The sequence below is a fragment of the Bufo bufo genome, chromosome 6 (assembly GCF_905171765.1).
Source record: "Bufo bufo chromosome 6, aBufBuf1.1, whole genome shotgun sequence".
Lineage (NCBI taxonomy): Eukaryota > Metazoa > Chordata > Amphibia > Anura > Bufonidae > Bufo > Bufo bufo.
This window is the reverse complement of record NC_053394.1, coordinates 88305111-88324068: the sequence shown is the minus strand read 5'-3', so window position 1 is coordinate 88324068 and position 18958 is coordinate 88305111. Positions and strand designations below refer to the sequence as shown.

Below are 18958 nucleotides of genomic sequence, written 5' to 3'. Positions count from 1 at the left end.
TGCTCCGACCTCGGTCTATTACTGACTCAGAGTATTGACTGATCTCTTGGTGCATCGCATCCTGGGTCAGCTGTCAACTACACTAGGACTATTCCAAGAGATAGCAGCCTGGTGACTCCACTGCAGCTAAGTCCAGATCCCTGTACAGGGGTTAAAGGATGAATAACATGGGACTAATGGGATAATCCCTTTAGGAATAGCTCAACGTAAAAATCGATTGGTTGACATAGTGGTTCCACGCTCACTGAAGGTAACTCTAACCAAACAGATAGCTTCAAGATTTCAATGAATAGATTTCATTTTTTTCTGAATCATCTCCCATAAAACTATATATAAATCTTCTCAACTCCTCCTGCTCTATAACATGATACCTGCAGACTGCTCTGCATTTTCACGTAGACAGGTTCCTTTTTAAAACACAATATAGCTGATAAAATGCTAGTGTTGAGCGCGAATATTCGAATTGCGAATTTTTTTCTCGAATATCGCAATTTCGAGATTTCGCGAATATTTAGAATATCGTTCTATATATTCGCGAAATAGAATATTCGTTTTTTTTCTTTTTTTTTTTTATTATATTTTTTTCTTTCCCACTTCCCTAAAGTTGTTCTTACCTGTCCTTTGGATTCCTGGCTTCCTGGCTGCTCCAGTCAGTGGCGCTTTCAACTTACTGCTATATTCCATATTAGCTAAATTACAATCTAATCTATATGTGTATTTTACGAAATTTCGCAATAGTCGCAATTGCGATGCGAGTAATATAACACGAAATATTCGCATGAAGATTTCAACTTAGCACTGCTATACTCCATATTCTATCCCAATATGGAATATAGCTGTGCTAAGTTAGCACTGCTATATTCCATATTAGGCTAGAATATGGAGTATAGCTGTGCTAAGTTGAAATCTTCATGCGAATATTTCGTGTTATATTAGTCGCATCGCAATTTAATAGAACGCATCGAGTAATATAACACGAAATATTCGCATGAAGATTTCAACTTAGCACTGCTATACTCCATATTCTAGCCTAATATGGAATATAGCTGTGCTAACTTAGCACAGCTATATTCCATATTAGGCTAGAATATGGAGTATAGCAGTGCTAAGTTGAAATCTTCATGCGAATATTTCGTGTTATATTAGTCGCATCGCAATTTAATAGAACGCATCGAGTAATATAACACGAAATATTCGCATGAGGATTTCAACTTAGCACTGCTATACTCCATATTCTAGCCTAATATGGAATATAGCTGTGCTAAGTTAGCACTGCTATATTCCATATTAGGCTAGAATATGGAGTATAGCTGTGCTAAGTTGAAATCTTCATGCGAATATTTCGTGTTATATTAGTCGCATCGCAATTTCGACTTTTTCAAATGTTCTTAATATTGCTCTAACTTCGTCTTTTAGAAATTTCGTAATATTGCTCTAACTTCGTCTCTTAGAATATTACGAATATTCTAAAAGACGAAGTTAGAGCAATATTACGAAATTTCGTAAAATACACATATAGATTGTAATTTAGCTAATATAGTGCTATAATCCCTTTTTTTTCCTGTAATTTTTTTTGCCTCTTCTGAACTTAAGTTTTGTAAAATATGTACACTATTAAAAATTATTACTATAGCAGTATATTAGCTTAAATACAATCTATGTGTATTTTACGAAATTTCGTAATATTGCTCTAACTTCATCTTTTAGAATATTACGAATATTCTAAAAGACGAAGTTAGAGCAATATTAAGAATATTTGCAAAAGTCGAAATTGCGATGCGAGTAATATAACACGAAATAGTCGCATGAAGATTTCAATTTAGCACAGCTATATTCCATATTCTAGCCTAATATGGAATATAGCAGTGCTAACTTAACACAGCTATATTCCATATTAGGCTAGAATATGGAATATAGCAGTGCTAAGTTTAAATCTTCATGCGACTATTTCGTGTTATATTACTCGCATCGCAATTTCGACTTTTGCAAATGTTCTTAATATTGCTCTAACTTCGTCTTTTAGAATATTCGTAATATTCTAAGAGACGAAGTTAGAGCAATATTACAAAATTTCGTAATATACACATATTAGCCTAGCCATAGTCATTAGCATAGGAACGTTGCCTTATACTATCAAGATAAATTTTCGCAATATGCGAAAAATAATTTCGCGATAATTGGAATAATTGCGAATATTCGATTTCGACGAATATAACACGAATATTCATGCGAATATTCGCGAAATATCGCGAAACCGAATATGGCACCTCCCGCTCATCACTATAAAATGCCTCTTTGAAAAAGGGAACACTACAAATGCAATCAGTGATTGGCACAAGAGAAGAAACTTCCTACATGCTGCTTCTTCTATGGGAAATGATGAGCAGTGCCTATGTAGCACTACTTTTCAGCATATAATCATCAATCATGTTATGATTTTGCAAATATAATGTATTATATGTGGCTTGTGTAGCACCAAGATATTCTGCAGTGCTATACGCAATTAAATTTCTCTTATCTCAGCCACATACACCCTAGGGATATATTTGTAGGAAGGATTTACCCACCCAAGTGCTTTAGTATTATTTACACATAGCATTTGAACATTTTCATTGACATGTATTATAACCTACATGATATAAAGTTCTTAAACTGCTGAAATTTTAAAATAGATATGTTATGGCATAGTAATGTATTAGATAGAGGCATAATTCATAGCTCCTGGGCCCCAGTACCAGACCTGTAGCAGGGTTACTTAGGTACCATGTGCCATTTATAATGTTAGTTTTTACTTATGATGCATAAGGGCCATTGAGAAGCCTCATGTACATGGAACCAGGTGCGACTTCTACAATACACCACCATTAGCCCTTGTGTGTGGTAGTTGAAAGCATACCTGCGAAGTACATACTATCAGGTGGATGAAAGACATCTCTACTTTTTAGTGATCACCTTACATTCATTGTGTGGTACAGATGTTCCCGTCGATGCACACAGTACTTTTCATTGAAGCTATATCTAATAAATAGGCTATGCTTTGTAGAATGAGATTTAAAGTGTTTTCTAATAAGAAATGAAGTAGGACAAAATTAGTACTCATTTGTTCACTTCTTTTCATCTTTACATTAATAAGATTTACTTTAGAATTTAGGCTAATTTCACACTCGCGTTTGGTTGCGGATCCGTCATGGATCTGCACAGATGGATCGGCACCGATAATACAACCGCATGCATCCGTTCAGAACGGATCCGTTTGTATTATCTATAACTTAGCCAAGACGGATCAGTCTTGAACACAATTGAAAGTCAATGGGGGACGGATCCGTTTTCTATTGTGTCCGTGAAAACGGATCCGTCCCCATTGACTTACATTGTGTGCCAGGACGGATCTGTTTGCCTCCGCATCGTCAGGCGGACACCAAAACGCTGCTCCAAAGCGGAATGGTGACTGATCGGAGGCAAACTGATGCATTCTGAGCGGATCCTTATCCATTCAGAATGCACTAGGGCAAAACTGATCCGTTTTAAATCTCTTGTGAGAGCCCTGAAACGGATCTCACAAACGGAAACCAAAACGCCAGTGTGAAAGTAGACTTAGCCAACATACAGCCCTATTTATTATTGCAAATGATGTCTTAAATTAATTTATCTTTGTGCCTGGGTTGATAATTCTACTTCCAGAATTGTTCTGGTCTAGAGAGATTAACCTTGTGAGAGAACATAATAATGTGTCATTAATGAGCTTCTATTGAAACCCTCAATGGATTGCTGCAAAGAAACAAACTCAGTGGTGTTCTAATGTGTAAAAGGCAGAAACATGTTTCCAGTATAACTAACCATATTTCATGCTGAGCTGAAATTCCAGACAAGGAAAACATTAAAAATGCGTAAACCCACCACTTACATTTGTTACAAAACGTATTCTGCAAATTCGCAATTAGAGCCATGACGGCTAGGATTTAGTAATGACAAATTTCATTTTGGAATGATGCTAATGGCTTAAAATCATATATCAAATGTATAATTCAATTGCTGAACTGCAGAAGTAAATAAGTATTTGTGGTATTTTTCTTGAATTATGCTAGCATTAAAACAGAAGATCTTCGTGGAAACTATGGCTATGTATAAAAATATAGAGAAAATTCAGATACAGTCCAGAGTTGGATTTATCTGCAAGCATAGACACCCCTTCCCTCCAGGCCATCTAGAAAAATTTACATATGACTATTCATTGAGAATGAATGTGTAAATGACGCACATACTGTATATGTTGTATATACAGTATGAGCAGACATACATGGCAAAGCTATATATAACTTAAATGGTATTCCAGTTATGTATAGTTATTACCTATCCAGAGAATAAGGAATAACTATAAAATCGTCTGGGATCCTACCACTGCGACAGCCACCAATCACAAGAACAGGGACCCTGTCCCCAGTGAAGCCCCTTTGCCCAAAAATAATGGAGCGGCAGGTCAGGAATGCTTGCAGCCACAACATTAATATGAGAGCCAAGCACTGTACTTAGCTATCTCTGAGTCATGGGGCGTCGTTTTGAGGCTCCTTCATACAGTAGCCAAATGATCCAGACGGAGCTCAACTTTTATTTGGAATCCAATCCAACAAAACATCTCAGGGGATGGCCTCAACTACATTTGGTTCCAGGATCTGGCCTCAACTCAGATCTTGACCCTTCCGGCACAAAACAACAACTAACAACTACCACTCCAAACTTCTTTACTTTGTCTTCTCATCACTCCCCCCAACCTATTGGTAGGTAGGGGAGGGAACACTCCCTCCACAGAATTCCAAGGTGATCTGTCTCTGGACAGTCTACAAAATGTTTATTCATAAGTGGTTTATGGCCCTTTCCCCCCTGAATGTCTGTAAGATACATGACTCTAATAGTGTCTGTAGGTCCATGGCTGATAATAGGAGGATGGAGGCCATGCATTGTAAGAAGCACATTAGAATGAGAAATAAGCCGGACATGAGGCCTCCGTCACACTCACATGGAAATAAATGAAGCAGCTTTGTGCATGTCTGACTGGATGCACCATTGATTTGTGGGGGCTTTACAGGGTACGACGTCCCTGTTCTCAAAAACAGTGTGGATCCCAGCAGGAGGACCTTCACTGATCTAATAGTTATCCCCTATCCTGTGGATAGGGAATAACTTTACATAGTCGGAATACACTATTAAGGCTACTTTCACACGAGCGTTCGGGTCTCCGCTCGTGCGCTCCGTTTGAAGGGGCTCACGAGCGGCCCCGAACGCATCCGTCTGGCCCTAATGCATTCTCAGTGGAGGCGGATCCACTGAGAATGCATCCGTCTGCCAGCGCTCAGCCTCCGCTCCGCTCAGTGAGCGGACACCTGAACGCTGCTTGCAGCGTTCGGGTGTCCGCCTGGCCGTGCGGAGGCGAGCGGATCCGTCCAGACTTATAATGGAAGTCAATGGGGACGGATCCGCTTGAAGATGACACCATATGGCTCAATCTTCAAGCGGATCCGTTCCCCATTGACTTTCAATGTAAAGTCTGAACGGATCCGCTCAGGCTACTTTCTGACTTAGAAAATTTTCTAAGTAATAATGCAGACGGATCCGTTCTGAACGGATGCAAACGTCTGCATTATCGGAGCGGATCCGTCTGATGAAACATCAGACGGATCCGCTCCGAACGCTCGTGTGAAAGTAGCCTAAAGTGTGAAATAGAGTTAGAAGGGAAATAGCTCACCTTCTCATAATCACGGAAAGGTGATCAGATCTATAATGATTCACCCTTCAAAAAATGCATTAAATAACTGATACTAGAAGACTGGCACACTAAACATATGGGACATAGTGGGCAAGTCCAAACTGCAATGAATTTATTATACACACAGATAAAATAAAATAAAGATAAAAAGTATAATGTTAAAATGTTAATAACAATGGATAAAAGGTGCCTGGAAATACAGAGTATTGCACAATGTTGCGGTAAGTATCCAGCAGCTAGCTCAGTGGAATTTGCAACATAAAATATCATACACCATTAATACCATATAACCAGCAACTGGCTCCTATTAGAACTTGGCGTCCTCAGATATGTCCACGGTTTTTGGTTAGGTTGTAGAATGGATATAAAATCATTAATTGTATCCTTTGTAGCACCAATGAGGACAAAATATCTCACAACTGCGGTGAGTTCAGTGGTATAACCAGAATGGCAATTTGTTGATATCACTTTAGATGTAATTGTGTCCTTTTATGAAGTATTGTTCGCTGGTCATCTGAATCTTAAAACCGGTAATGATAACCCACTTCTGTGGGCTTACCTTTCCTTGTCCCGGCTGCTCAACGGTATCGTGAAGCTTTCCAGGGCCCGCTGAACACTGGCATCCCGGCTGTTTCTCAGTCGGCGTCCCACGTGTATTTAGAAGGTGGTTGATGCTTCCGGAGATGACGTAGCAGGCAGACGGGACTAGGACTTTCGATATTTCTTAGTCCAGATCCTCGATCCAACGCTCGATAATATTAGGGCGATGATCGCTTGCAGAATTCACAGTCCACTGTTAATCATCACGATAAACCCACAATGCAGACAGAGGGGTCATCACCACTGAAGAAGGGGAGAGTCGTCCCCGAAACGCGTTTGGTATAAAATCAAGATATGACCCCTATTCCAAAAGAATGGACTTTATCGTGATGATTAACAGTGCACTGTGAATTCTGCAAGCGATCATCGCCCTAATATTATCGAGCATTGGATTGAGGATCTGGACTAAGAAATAGCGAAAGTCCTAGTCCCGTCTGCCTGCTACGTCATCTCCGGAAGCATCAACCACCTTCTAAATACACGTGGGATGCCGACTGAGAAACAGCCGGGACGCCGGTGTTCAGAGGGCCCTGGAAAGCTTCACGATACCGTTGAGCAGCCGGGACAAGGAAAGGTAAACCCACAGAAGTGGGTTATCATTACCGGTTCTAAGATTCAGATGACCAGCGAACAATACTTCATAAAAGGACACAATTACATCTAAAGTGATATCAACAAATTGCCATTCTGGTTATACCACTGACCTCACCGCCGTTGTGAGTTATTTTGTCCTCATTGGTGCTACAAAGGATACAATTAATGATTTTATATCCATTCTACAACCTAACCAAAAACCGTGGACATATCTGAGGACGCCAAGTTCTAATAGGAGCCAGTTGCTGGTTATATGGTATTAATGGTGTATAATATTTTATGTTGCAAATTCCACTGAGCTAGCTGCTGGATACTTACCGCAACATTGTGCAATACTCTGTATTTCCAAGCACCTTTTATCCATTGTTATTAACATTTTAACATTATACTTTTTATCTTTATTTTATTTTATTTTATCTGTGTTTATAATAAATTCATTGCCGTTTGGACTTGCCCTCTATGTCCCATATGTTTAGTGTGCCAGTCTTCTAGTATCAACTATTAAAGCGTGGTCTACTTCTAAAGCACCAGACAGTTTATCATAACTCAAATTTTCCCAGCATGACTTAGATTTTTTCTCTTTATCACGCTTGTTACTTTAAATCTAATGCAATACCATAGAATGAGCTAATGGGTTAATTTTTGGTGCCAATCATTAAAGGGTTATACAGGATTTTAAAATGGATGGTATATCCTTAGGACCCACTTGACTGTGACCATAGCTACTAAAAATACATTTGTCCCGACCAATGCAAACAATGAGGAGGCAGCACCTGCCACCACCTCTTGAACCAGCTGATTAGCAGGGGTCCCATCCCCACTTATCTAATAATGTTGACCTATCATAAGGATAGGCCATCACTGTTCAAAGCTTGAATAACCCTTTAATGCATTCTCAATCTGAAGTTTTGGTGTGATGGTACATTCTCACAAATCTGCATTTGATCCACTGTTAATGTTATGCATACTAATTGTACATGTTTTAATTCTTTTTCTAGCTCTGGGCTTTTAATCTTGGCAAAAGCTTTAGACAGAGAAAGTACAGATCGCTACATTTTGATAGTGACAGCATCAGATGGCCGCCCTGATGGTGTAAGTTTTTAGCTTTTGCTATTTCATTTTTTTGTATTCAGCAATTCACTCATTTCAAATGAATAATTCTATCTGTTGAAGACATGGCTCAAATATGTTAAACCTGATGAATAAATGCAAAGTTCACTATTTAATTTATGTTGCTAAATTTGATCCAAGGCAGGGGCAAATGCAGAATTTTGAAAGGGAGATTTCTAAGGACAAACATTTCATTTATTTGGATTAATATGTGCCATGCTATTGTCAAGTCTAACTGCAACAAAGTTGGGTAACGCTATTATGTGTACAGCACATACATATCAAAATGGTTTGTTGACAAATAAATCTATATCTGGTAATATTTGGAGATATTTTTATATGAACATGGAGACAAAGAAATATTTATTGACAGTGAAAAAATAATACAAAATGTTAACTTAAAAGTTCAGGGTGACCCAATTTTATTCTATGCTAATGGAGTACAATGAACTCTGAGAATGCTCTATTTACAATAGGAGGGCTTAAAAGGGTTGTCTCACTTCAGCAAATGGCATTTGTCATGTAGACAGAGTTAATACAAGGCACTTACTAATGTATTGTGATTCTATATATTGCCTCCTTTGCTAGCTTGATTCCTTTTTCATCACATTATACACTGCTTGTATACAGGGATTATGGTTACCCTGGAATCCATCACTGGTGGCCATGTTTGCAGACTATAGGAGACCGAGACCGTGGGATTGAGCATAGGCCAAGTAAGTGGGAGTGTGCAAATACGGCCACCACTGTTGGATGGACATGAGTAGTGTATAATTTGATGGAAAAAATGAGTCTAGTCAGCAAAGGAGGCAATATGGACAATCACAATATATTAGGTGCCTTGTATTAACTTTGTCTACATGATAAATGCCATTTGCTAAAGTGAGACAATCTCTTTAAGTAGCATCAAAACATTTAGGGGATTTTGCCATAATGATGTCCAAATGTGTTTTTAGGAGATTTATATATGCACTAGACATAAAGTCAGTTACAATAACGGGCGCTAGAACAGTAGTGTATACACATTAGTAGGAACAGTCTATATTAAATGGCAAGGGAACTTGACCACACTGACTGCTGGCACTGACTGGTGGCTGTGGCTGAGACTGCTGGCACTGACTGGTGGCTAAGACTGGTGGCTGTGGCTGGTGGCCGAGACTGGTGGCTGTTGCTGAGATTGCTGGCTGGGGCTTGTGGCTGAGACTGCTGACACTGAGTGTTGGCTGTGGCTCAGACTGCTAACTGCGGCTGGTGGCTGAGACTGCTGGCACTGACTGGTGGCTGTGGCAGAGACTGCTGGCACTGAGTGCTGGCTGTAGCTGAGAATGCTGGCTGGTGGAGACTGCAGGCTGCAGCTTGTGGCTGAGACTGCTGGCACTGACTGGTGGCTGTGGCAGAGATTGCTGGCACTGAGTGATGGCTGTAGCTGAGAATGCTGGCACTGACTGGTGGCTTAGACTGGTGGCCGAGACTGGTAGCTGTGGCTGAGGTTGCTGACTGTGGCTTGGGGCTAAGACTGCTGGCACTGAGTGCTGGCTATAGCTAAGAATGCTGTCACTGACTGGTGGCTGTGGCGGAGACTGCTGGCACTGAGTGCTGGCTGTAGCTGAGAATGCTGGCACTGACTGGTGGCCGAGACTGGTAGCTGTGGCTGAGGTTGCTGGCTGTGGCTTGTGGCTGAGAATGCTGGCAATGAGTACTGGCTGTGGCTGAGACTGCTGGCTGCAGCTTTTGGCTGAGACTGCTGGCGCTGAGTGCTTGTTGAGATGGCTGGCACTGACTAGTGGCTGACACTGCTGGCACTGTGACTGGTGGCTGTACGACTGGCACTGACTGCTGGTAGCAACTGGTGGATCAGACTTCTGACAGGGGCTACTCTCTATATGGCTGATAGTGCTGTGACTGATGAACAGAAATGGCGGCTGGGACTGATGAACAGAAATGGCGGCTGGGACTGATGAACAGAAATGGTGGAGCTCTGACCTGCTTGCCGGCGCACAGGTGTGTGCGGTGCAGGCGGCATGTGGAGCGCCGTCTCCTAATTGGTCGGCTCGCTGGTGTGAGCAGTGCAGGGGGCTTATTATTTTTAGGGTTATTTTTGCATATAGAAATCTTTTGCTAGAGATAGTTGTAATATAGATAGGTGGTTGGCTCACACCTAGTGGCTATGACGGGTGCTGCTAACTCAACTTGGGTGCCCGACTCAAAAGATTGTAAAAATAGAAGAAAAAAAAAAAAGGGAGTGAGCACTCACAACACTCGGACCATAGGATATCAGGATCAATTTGATATTTATTGGGACCTATTTAGATCCAATAAAACAATAACATACACATAAAATTATACACTAAAAAAATAAAAATAATTGGTACCAATGTGTAAAATATATACTGATAGGGGGTGGAAAACTCAGTGTTAATGCCACAATCCTTTAGACAGTTGGTATTACAGATGATCTTATATGAAACACTTATTAAATTTGCAAAGTCCACTTCTGGTACTTGTGGTACCCCAAACCAAATCAAAGTGTCCAAAAGAATGAAAAGACCACCTTTAGTACTTGTGTTACCGCAAACTGCTTTTCAAATGACAGTGTCCAAAAGGTACCCTCAGCGGGTCACTTCCAAATGATATATGCAGACACAATGTATTTGTAGCGTTAGAAGTCCCTCCGTAGTTGTTTGCAGCTATCAGTAGGGCCGCTCAAAGCAGTAGATTAAAGCCACTTCGTGTTCAAATCGGTAATACAGGTTCCTACCTGGTTCCTGGTGTCAACTCCCGCTGTCGCGTCTCTGAATCCTCCACGAGAGGCGAGCTGCGCCGGCTGCTTCGGCGTCTCGCATCAACCGTCTCGCACTGATGACGTCACACTATCGCGGGACTAGGCAGGCAGGGATAGTACCTTATTTGTAGCGTCCGTAGCTATATATTGAAGCGGTCCTTGTAGCTGGAAAGCTTTTTCTCCTTTCTGATTATCGCATGGCCATGCAATGGAGATCCAGTAGATTAGGTGGGCGCTTTTCTTCCTATTACCAGACGCGTTTCGGGGCGTCTACACCCCTTCCTCAGTGGTTGGAGTTGACACCAGGAAAGGAGGGATTTCTAACGCTACAAATACATTGTGTCTGCATATATCATTTGGAAGTGACCCGCTGAGGGAACCTTTTGGACACTCTCATTTGAAAAGCGGTTTGCGGTAAAACAAGTACTAAAGGTGGTCTTTTCATTCTTTTGGACACTTTGATTTGGTTTGGGGTACCACAAGTACCAGAAGTGGACTTTGCAAATTGAATAAGTGTTTCATATAAGATCATCTGTAATACCAACTGTCTAAAGGATTGTGGCATTAACACTGAGTTTTCCACCCCCTATCAGTATATATTTTACACATTGGTACCAATTATTTTAATTTTTTTAGTGTATAATTTTATGTGTATGTTATTGTTTTATTGGATCTAAATAGGTCCCAATAAATATCATATTGATCCTGATATCCTATGGTCCGAGTGTTGTGAGTGCTCACTCCCTTTTTTTCTTCTAGAGATAGTTGTGCATTGTGTGTGGGTGTGTGGGTGTGTATATATTACTCTATTTATGAGGCAAGGCAACCAAAAAATGGCTGCACAGTTTTTATTATTTGTTTTTTTCAAATGTTTACCTGACAGAGTAGATAATGTGAAATTTTTATAGAGAAGGTCGTAACGATGCGGCGATACCTGATAAGTCTATTTTTTTTTACTTTTATTTTGGATTTGCATGATAAAAAATAAAAATAATCATGTTTTTGTGTCTCCATTTTCTGAAAGCCATATTTTTTATTTTTTTTTGGATGATTGGCTTATGTAGGGGCTCATTTTTTGTGGGATGAGGTAACGGTTTAATTGGTGGTAATTTTGGATACCTATGACTTTTTTTATCACTTTTTATACCATTTTTTGGGAAGTGTGGTGGGCAAAATGCAATTCCATCATAGTTTTTCTTATTTTTTATGGTGTTCACCGTGCGATAAAAGTAACATGATCCTTTTATAAATCAGGTCCTTACGGACGTGGTGATACCAAACATGTTTATTATTTTTTTTTTTTAACCAAATATATTTAGATATAGAAAGTTTTTTACTTTTTTCACTTTTTTTTTTTTAACTTTATTTGGACCCAGACCCACTTGGTTCTTGAAGATCCAGTGGGTCTGATGGCTTACAATACACTGTAGTACACTATATAGTGTACTGCAGTGCATTGAACTCACACTAAGCCTGATCAGGCTCCTGTCTTAGATATACCAAGGCAAACCAGATGCCTGTGAAGACATCCAGTTGCCATGGTAACCAACGGGACGCTGCCACAGCGCAGAGGTCCGATGGGGAGGGAGCTCCCTCTCTCAGTTTAACCTTCAAGCATCGGCCACTGCCACAGCAGACCATTGGCCCAATGGTTAGCCCCTCCATACAGTGGTCCCGAATGACCACTGCATGGAAGGGGTTAAACGGCTGACATCGGTGCCAGCACTGATGTCGGCTGTTTCAAGCAGAGTGTTAGCTGGACATTACAGCTAACACTCTACCCAGCTGCCACTCTGCCATCCTGAAAGGGGTGGGGTGCGGCGTGCTCTGCTTCTCCTTCGCGGCCGCTGTGGCAGGAGCAGGGAAACTTGTGAGTAGCGATGTGTCCGTGTGGAGCGCTGTGTCCTCATTGGACGCAGCGCTGCGCATGCCCAGTGCAAAACTAGTGACACACACACGGACACAGCACACTTACACAGAGATTATATATTTGAGATGGGAATACTACTTTAATGACTATAGGACAAGCAGCTGCTTTGCATTAGCAAACAGGGTACATGAACTGGTTTGGTTGGTTTGATTTATTTTTATGTCAAGATAATGCTCTGGACATGAGCATGAAAATTCAATTTAATGGAGCTCAGCACAGAAAGCTAAACCATTTCTGCAACTTTTAAAATGTGAAAACAACATAGTTTAGTGTGCTACCCTGTTTGCATAACTACGATGGGCAGTTGTGGTGCTGTTTTTGGAAGTTGTCATGTTTTTCTCCTCCTTGACAATCTCTTTAGAAAGCTGAACCTGTTCTTGAAGATAATGGACGGCTGGCCTCTACACACATTAGATATGGCTATTCATTGCCACATTCCATTACCTCTTACCCTATTGCTGAAGTTTTTGTACGTCTGCTGGAAGTAGATTTTACTGCAGTTAGGGAATGTTGACTCCAGTTGTGCTGCCTTTCACATTTTGTCAGGCATATTTTATTCTTTAGAATGCTCTTCCAACAAATTAATATTGTACCAATGTAATTTGCACTTCATAAAAGCGTAAATGTTTGTTAAGGTCATTTGACGTCCTTGATTTAATTGCTCTTTGAGAACATAGGAAGCAGCAAGCTTTTAATTCTGCATGTAGTGAACCATAACAGGTTTTATGCACTGTGTTTCTATGACCTGCAATGTTCTAGCAATGATGCATGGCCTTTAACTTTGCATCATTACTGACGATTACTGAAGTTTTTATTGTAGTGTTGATATTTATATACAGCGTCAGCTGCCATTTTATCACAGTAAATGCAACAAAGATAGATAGATAGATAGATACATAGATAAATGCATGACGTGACCGGCGTAATAATCGCTGAGAAATTAGTCAAATTTTGCGTGTTATAGTGCATCAATAAAGAATTTAAAACAGGCATGTTAAAAATAGTAAAAAGAAGGGTAATATGGCGATAAACCGGGGATGATATAATCGCCCCATAAAGTATCTTGGTAAGCTGACATCTAAAAACAATTTGAATATTGTAAATTATTGTATAAATAACAAAAATAATATACGGTCCAAATAAATGCGTGGTATATAGTGGTGCGATAATCGTTGTGAAATAACAAAATTATACATGTATGTAAAAATAGTCGGGGTTATAAGCCGTTAATACAACCATATAGCTATTACATATTACAACCATTTTTCACACTGTGTTAGATGGATAAAGTGGATGGAAAGTTGAATAGATCAGTAATTCTGCCAATAAATGGAACAAAGATGTAATAAACGAAGAGCTGGAGAAGCTTGACTCTAATATAGTTTATAATTTCTCATATAACATGGTTTTGTGGGACCTCTGGAAAAGTGGTGTTAAAGGGCTTCTGTCACCCCCAAAACCCATTTTTTTTTTGGGGGGGGGCTTGTTAAAATCGTTATTTAACGACTATTCCCTATATAGGGATCTTACCTTTGTCTGTGGCTTCTTTTCATTAAAAAACGAAAATATGCTAATCACTTCACTACCAGCAAGTAGGGCGTCTACTTGCTGGTAGCTGCCGCAAAAAACCGCCCCCTCCTCTTGTTGATTGACAGGGCCAGCAGTGCTCTCCTCCTCCGGCTGGCCCTGTCAGCATTTCAAAAATCCTCTCCTGTCTTCATTCGGCGCAGGCGCTCTGAGTGAAGGAGGCTCACCTCCTCAGCACTCCCTCAGTGCGCCTGCGCCAATGACGTCTTCTCTTTCGGTGAAGCAACACTGAGTGACAATCAATTTCACATGCTGTTGTGCAAATGGGATAGACAACAGGGGGAAATTATAGGCAATTAGCAAGACACCCCCAATAAAGGAGTGGTTCTGCAGGTGGTGACCACAGACCACTTCTCAGTTCCTATGCTTCCTGGCTGATGTTTTGGTCACTTTTGAATGCTGGCGGTGCTTTCACTCTAGTGGTAGCATGAAACGGAGTCTACAACCCAGACAAGTGGCTCAGGTAGTGCAGCTTATCCAGGATGGCACATCAATGCGAGCTGTGGCAAGAAGGTTTGCTGTGTCTGTCAGCGTAGTGTCCAGAGCATGGGGGCGCTACCAGGAGACAGGCCAGTACATCAGGAGACGTGGAGGAGGCCGGAGGAGGGCAACAAACCAGCAGCAGGACCGCTACCTCCGCCTTTGTGCAAGGAGGAACAGGAGGAGCACTGCCAGAGCCCTGCAAAATGACATCCAGCAGGCCACAAATGTGCATGTGTCTGCTCAAACGGTCAAACGCTCAAACGGTCAGAAACAGACTCCATGAGGGTGATATGAGGGCCCGACGTCCACAGGTGGGGGTTGTGCTTACAGCCCAACATCGTGCAGGACGTTTGGCATTTGCCAGAGAACACCAAGATTGGCAAATTCGCCACTGGCGCCCTGTGCTCTTCACAGATGAAAGCATGTTCATACTGAGCACATGTGACAGACGTGACAGAGTCTGGAGACGCCGTGGAGAACGTTCTGCTGCCTGCAACATCCTCCAGCATGACCGGTTTGGCATTAGGTCAGTAATGGTGTGGGGTGGCATTTCTTTGGAGGGCCACACAGTCCTCCATGTGCTCGCCAGAGGTAGCCTGACTGCCATTAGGTACCGAGATGAGATCCTCAGACCCCTTGTGAGACCATATGCTGGTGCGGTTGGCCCTGGGTTCCTCCTAATGCAAGACAATGCTAGACCTCATGTGGCTAGAGTGTGTCAGCAGTTCCTGCAAGACGAAGGCATTGATGCAATGGACTGGCCCGCCCGTTCCCCAGACCTGAATCCAATTGAGCACATCTGGGACATCATGTCTCACTCTATCCACCAACGTCACGTTGCACCACAGATTGTCCAGGAGTTGGCAGATGCTTTAGTCCAGGTCTGGGAGGAGATCCCTCAGGAGACCGTCCGCCACCTCATCAGGAGCATGCACAGGCATTGTAGGGAGGTCATACAGGCACGTGGAGGCCACACACACTACTGAGCCTCATTTTGACTTGTTTTAAGGACATTACATCAAAGTTGGATCAGTCTGTAGTGTGTTTTTCCACTTTAATTTTGAGTGTGACTCCAAATCCAGACCTCGATGGTTTGAAAAATTTGATTTCCATTTCTTTAATTTGTGTGATTTTGTTGTCAGCACATTTAACTATGTAAAGAACAAAGTATTTCAGAAGAATATTTAATTAATTCAGATCTAGGATGTGTTATTTTGTGTTCCCTTTATTTTTTTGAGCAGTGTATATTTTTAGCCAACCTGCGCTAAATTGCTAACAATTGTTAGAGATCCAAAAGTCTTTCTAAGGACTATTGTGTGTGGCAGCAATATATATTTTTAGTGCAACCTGCATTAAATTGCTAAAACTTGTTAGAGGCCCAAAAATCCATTTAAGGACTATAGTTGTATCTGGCAGCAATATATATTTTTAGTGCAACCTGCACTAAATAGCTTGCAATTGTTTGGCCGCTGCAGACAGCGACATTATCTGCGCTACATCTCCTGTCGTGTGCGCAGCCTAAAAATATCTGACATCCAGTCTACTTTTTCCATAGACGGTGTCCGCTGCGGACAGTTACATCTCCTGTATAACGTTTGCATATCCGAAATATCACTGACATTGTCTAATTTTTTTGCTGCTGGTGGCAGCGACATTACCTGTGCTATATCTCCAGTATATCGTTAGCTCATCCGAAATATCAGTGACATTCAGTGTAATTTTTTTTGCAACTGGTGACAGCCACATTATCTGCACCGCATCTCTTGTGTAACGTGTGTGCAGCCTAAAAATATCTGTGGCATCCAGTGTACTTTTACCGTAGACGTTGTCCGCTGCGGACAGTTACATTACCTGCGCTACATCTCCTCTATAACGTTTGCGTATCCAAAATTTCAGTGACATTCAGTCAATTTTTTTTGCTGCTGGTGGCAGCGACATTACCTGCTCTATATCTCCTGTATAACATTTGCCCATCCTAAATATCAGTGACATTAATTTGGTGTAATTTTTAATTAGCCGCTGGTTACAGCGACGTTACATGTGCTATATCTCCTGTTTAACGTATGCGCATCCTAAATGTCGGTGACATTCATTCAGTGTAATTTTTTATTAGCCGCTGGTGACAGAGACATTACTTGCACTATACCTCCTGTATAAAGTTTGTGCATCCTAAATATCAGTGACATTAATTCTGTGTAATTTTTAATTAGCCGCTGGTTATAGCGACGTTACTTGTGCTATATCTCCTGTTTAACGTATGCGCATCCTAAATGTCAGTGACATTCATTCAGTGTAATTTTTCATTAGCCACTGGTGACAGCAACATTACTTGCACTATACCTCCTGTATAAAGTTTGTGCATCCTAAATATCAGTGACATTAATTCAGTGTCATTTTTTTATTAGGCAGTGGTGACAGCGACATTACTTGTGCTATATCTCCTGTTTAACGTGTGCGCATCCTAAAAATATCTGTGCCATTCTGTGTACTTTTTTTGCGCATACACTTACAAAACCTGCACTACTGTATGTGTGACATAGTTGCAAGCATATATACCATTTAATATGCGCAAGGCGAGCAGTAAGGTACGGGGAAGTGGCCGTGCTGCTGATGGTGCACGCAGAGGCCGCGGCCCTGGGTGCAGTGAATCTGTGCCTGCTGCCAGAGCACAAGAAACACACTCATCCATGATACTTAGCTTCTTGTCCCAGTTTGCAGGGTAGGGCAGGACACCACTCTCGAAGTCAGACCAGTGCAACCAGGTGGTTGGTTGGATTGTAGTAGATAATGCTTCTAGTCGCTTAAGCACCACCCTGTTTTCCACAAAGTCCAGTCTCAGTAGCCAAGAATCTGGTCAACAGAATCCTCATCCTGATACTCCTCCCACCCACCATCTAGAGTCTTGGCAAACAAATGATCCCACACTCGAATATTCTGAGGATCTATTTTCATCGCCATTCCTTAATTTGGGCCTTTCGCCAAGCCCGCTTGAAGAGGGACATGAGGAGATCTTGCGCCCTTATTAGCAAACTCTGGAGCATCCACAGTCAGAAGATTATGATGGTGGGGAACGACAATTAGTGTTTCACGAGGTGGATGATGATGATGAGACACTGTTGCCAAAAAGTCAACCGCAATTAGTGCCTCAAAAGGTTCATGACGAGGATGAGACACAGTTGTCAATAACTAAGGTTGCTGTTAGGTCAAAAAGTCAGGAGGAAGACCAGAGTGAGGAAGTGGAGGTGCAGGACAATGAAGTCACTGACCCAACCTGGGAAGGTGGCAAGCCGAGCAAGGACAGCAGTAAAGAGGGGGAGGGATCCGCAGCAACGCAACAGGCTGGAAGAGGCAGTGTGATGGCAAAAGGAAAAAGGCGGGCCAGTCAAACAGGCCCGCAACTGTTCCCCGGAGCACCCCCTTGCGGCAATGTCCCTTGTCAAAAGGAAGGTGTTCCACAGTCTGGCGCTTTTTTGAGGAAAGTGCGGACGATAAAAAATGTATTTTGCAACCTGTGCCGTACCAAAATGAGCAGGGGCGTAAACACTAGCAACCTCACCACCACCAGCATGATCCACCACATGGCATCAAATCACCCTAATAGGTTGGCCGAACGCCTGCGTCCACAATCAGTGTCTGCGGGTCACACCACTGCCTCCTCTTCCACTGTGTTACCTGCTGGCCGTTCCCCTGTCCAAGACGTAGGCCCAGATGCCTCCCACCATGCACCTGGACCTTCAAAAGCACCATCAGCTAGCACATCCACTTCTGTGTCCTAGCGTAGCGTACAGATGTCTATACCCCAGGCCTTTGAACCAAAGCACAAATATTAATCCACCCACCCCGTCACACACATACCATGCCTAGCCCACATGTTCAACCTAGTGGTTCAGAGGTTTCTCTAAACCTACCCCAATTTGCCTGAGCTAATGGTGAAGGTGTTCCTCATGTGTGCCCATCTCCGCAAGTCATCGACAGCTTCCGCTGGTTTGGCAACGCTGCAGCATCGCTTGCAATTGCCAGCTCACCGACTGTTGTGCAACGTGAGCACGTGCTGGAACTCTACGTTCCACATGTTGGTGAGGCTTTGTGAGCAGCAGAGGGCAGTAGTGGA

General features: G+C 42.0%; 1 protein-coding gene across 1 annotated transcript in view; it reads left to right on the top strand.

The window, feature by feature from the left end:
* PCDH15 (protocadherin related 15) overlaps window positions 1–18958 on the top strand; it is a 1608479-nt gene that overhangs the window by 732408 nt on the left and 857113 nt on the right. Inside the window, exon 16 of the mRNA XM_040438316.1 lies at window positions 7954–8047. Within this exon, the coding sequence (XP_040294250.1) occupies window positions 7954–8047 (94 nt within the window). The remainder of the gene's footprint in view (window positions 1–7953; window positions 8048–18958) is intronic.